General features: G+C 33.8%; 1 protein-coding gene across 1 annotated transcript; it reads right to left on the bottom strand.

The window, feature by feature from the left end:
* Nucleotides 1–638: 638 nt before the first annotated feature.
* Nucleotides 639–1,677, bottom strand: LOC147525286 (uncharacterized). The gene is made up of 3 exons (XM_086578955.1): nucleotides 1,605–1,677; nucleotides 1,432–1,484; nucleotides 639–914 (listed from the first exon to the last, which is right to left on the bottom strand). The coding sequence occupies exons 1-3, from the start codon at nucleotides 1,675–1,677 to the stop codon at nucleotides 639–641; spliced, it is 402 nt and encodes a 133-aa protein (XP_086435081.1).
* Between the last annotated feature and the right edge of the window lie 1,614 nt (nucleotides 1,678–3,291).

Below are 3,291 nucleotides of genomic sequence, written 5' to 3'. Positions count from 1 at the left end.
ACTTTATTTTTATTTTTCATCAAAAGAAGTTTTAGCTCTATGGTATTACATTCACACAATTACCTAATCAATTGTCTTTGTCAATTGTCTTACGGTCGCTCGATTAAATCTTCGTTTTCTTCTTCGAAATCTATATTCGCTTCGCTTAATTAGTACTTTCGGTTGACTATCTTCCGCATTAATTATTTTTTCTAAGGCATTGCGCCGCTCTTTCTCAACGAAACTTTTCGTCAGCTTCATTATTTTTTCTAAAGCATAAGCTTAACTTTTCCACCTGGGCGGAGAAGATCTGGCCTCTTTCCAATATATTTTGGCAGTGGAAACGTCTACCATATCCACAATTCAGCGGTTGGAGTTGACACATTCTCGATCCCAATGCACAACATATAGTTATATTCCATTCAAATTTGAGCTTACATAAAATCCAACCGCTAAAGACAACTCTTTAAGAAGTGTGGACAACAAATCACTTAGCAGTTAGCACATGTTTTTTAAAGATTTCATGCCCCATTTCAGATAACTTACTTGAACTTTTTAGCTACTTTTACAATGAAAATAGTTATCCGTTTATATGCAAATTCCACATAATCTCAAATGGGGCTGAAAACATGCCATTGACCACAAAGTATAACAGCTAACTAGGATTTCCGTAAAAACAGATTAGGTATATTCATTGGTACAAGCAATATTAAGAAAACAGAAAAGTAATACATAAGAGTCAATGCCATACCTGGTGGGAGAGACTGCTTCAGCTTATCAGCCTTCTCGGAATCAAACACACAAAGTGTGTACAAATACTTAGGACAACGAACCTTAAACTTGACAACATCCTTGCTCTTCTTTATCTTGACAGAATGAGCATCCTCCCTTCTTGTAGTGAGAAGGAAATCCTTAATCTCGTGAATTTGCTTCGGCTATCACAATAATAACACATTACGTTAACACAGTCTGAAATTCAATACTAACGAAAATAATAATAATAAAACTCAAGCCACCAAAGTCTCACAAAAATAAACATCACCCAGAATGTTTTTTAGCTCACAATCTATTGTTAGTGGTTACATGCAAAATAAAAAAAATGTTATAAGATTGAATCCTGATATACAACTTCAATGCCTTCAGTATTATATTGCATTTGGCATAACAACACACCCAAACACTCAATACAATCACAAATCAATTACTAATAAATAACATTGAAGATAACCCAGAGCACAACAATTTCAAGTAAGCTTTGTTTTTTCTAGGTATTATCACACAAATAAACATTCCATATATTCCATTTATTTTCCATAGTTTAGGGAATAAATGAAATGCAAAGGAATCACAAACCCACCCAAAGCCAGAATCTTGAAGCCTAAGGCTTTGGCTAGTGTTCTACACAATCTGCAAAATCGAAGATCTAAGATTTCAGACTACCATAAATCTCACCAGCCATGCTTCGAATTTGAAGAAGAAATGAAGAGAGTGGGAGTAAGTGTTGACTGCCAATGAAAGATGAAATCCAAAATCAAACCTGGATTTACAACTAGCAAAATGAAAGGCGGGGAGAAAAAAAACCCTAACAAGGAATAAAGGAGAAGATAAAGATAAAAATAACTAACCTGGTTCAATGATCGATGCAAAGAAATCCTCTTTGTAACTGAGATTGGAACACCGGTCGCAATACTTTTTCATCCCCGTAGCCCATTGGAAGTTTTTTATTTTGGATAAGAGGGGGTGTATTTGATATCGTCTTGGTGTAGAGAGCGGGTTTTTTTTTTTTTTAAAGAAAGAGGTGGGGAGCTAGTGTGTGGCAAGTTCAGAATTTTTTGGAGTCGTGGACAAGGGGTAGCTAGTAAGTGGCAAGTTTAGAATTTTTTCGAGTCGCCAAGGGGCACTAGCTTGTTTATAATCTGTTTAGGTCAGCCGGTTTTAAACAGTGATAATTAAATATACCAATTATAACTGGGCTATTAGAGCAGTCACAAGTAACACTAACTAATTATAGTTATGCTATTTTTGTTACGGTTCTGTATACGCAGGTGATAAAAACGTTTATAAAACAGTCACCAAAACCATTTTCTTCCATTTGTGACTGTTTTGAAAACAACAGTCATAAAAAAACTTTTTAAAACAGTCACAAAAGCCTTTTTTTTCTACTAGTGATTGTTTTGACATCAAAGTTAGACTGAAAATTGTTTTGCAAGAATGTGTTTTAGTTTCTAGATTTCAATATCCTACTTCAAGCTGGACATGTAGAGAATGTGTGCCGAGTCAGTAATTTACATGTCCTAATAGAATAGTTGGGTATTTTTACCATCTAGTTCTGGAGTCCTACCATTATTAGGACTATTCTTATATATCTACAGTATAACACTTGCACGACAAAGGAGGCTGAACGAACCAAGTTGACTTACATTCTCACTCAATGTTTTCTTTATAATTTACACTATAAAACTGTCAGGTTAGCTAACACTTATTGAACACTCCATTAATACTTTGCTAAAATACCCATTTTGAGATAAGCCCAAAATAGTTTGGTTAATTAAGACAATATTTCTTTCAGGCATCTTATCAAACATTTTATTAGCATCTTTTTGAAAATGATGGTTCTGGGTCAAATTCAACATACACTGTAACATCCCTTTGTTGAAACGCATAAAGTAAATTGGAAAACTTACCAGAAAATATGGCGAAGTGGTTGGAAAACACACACATGTCTTTCATCTTTAAATGAATTGCAGTTGAACTCAACTACAAAAAAAAAAAAAAAAAAAAAAAAATCCAATATTTAACTAAACCCAAATTTCATAAATAAATCACTAGGAAATAAGCAAATTATTTACCTTAATGGCTTCAAGACGTTCAAGCTGATGAAGTATTACAAAACAACTTACAAAATCACCAAAACAAAAGATTAATTAGTATATATGAAATCAAAACTTGGTTTTGAAAACACTAAAAAGAAGTGATTTTGTATTTGTGAGAGTGTACCTGCTTGGAGTGGGAATGAGAGAGGTGTGAGTGAGAGAGGGATAACATTTAAGTGGGAAGTTAAATTAGTTTGGGTGCCTGATATTTTGAAGAGATATGCAGATGGTTAACAACTCTCGTAATCAATCTTTTCTTTTCCGCTTATTAGAACTGGTGCTAGTACTCGATGGAAGAAAGTATAGTAGTTGTTTTGCTTTTTAGATATGTGCGTTAATTTTAATTTTTCAGAACTGATATAATGACCAAACTGACCTTGTGATATTTTGACAGTGAAAAATGTACATTCGTTAGACACGGGTCCTTGAAACAAGGTCA

Source organism: Coptis chinensis, chromosome 1 (genome assembly GCF_015680905.1).
Source record: "Coptis chinensis isolate HL-2020 chromosome 1, ASM1568090v1, whole genome shotgun sequence".
NCBI classification, from domain to species: Eukaryota; Viridiplantae; Streptophyta; class Magnoliopsida; order Ranunculales; family Ranunculaceae; genus Coptis; species Coptis chinensis.
Note: the sequence above shows the minus strand (reverse complement) of the source record. Positions and strands in the feature narration are given on the sequence as shown.

What these genes read in the sequence shown, in the direction of transcription:
- LOC147525286 (XM_086578955.1), bottom strand. Translation starts at nt 1,677, where the DNA reads ATGAAAAAGTATTGCGACCGGTGTTCCAATCTCAGTTACAAAGAGGAT. An exon ending in TGCATCGATCATTGAACCAG is followed by an intron (nt 1,485 to 1,604) that starts GTTAGTTATTTT and finishes TTTCATTGGCAG; the next exon opens with TCAACACTTACTCCCACTCT. An exon ending in TCAAATTCGAAGCATGGCTG is followed by an intron (nt 915 to 1,431) that starts GTGAGATTTATG and finishes TTATTGTGATAG; the next exon opens with CCGAAGCAAATTCACGAGAT.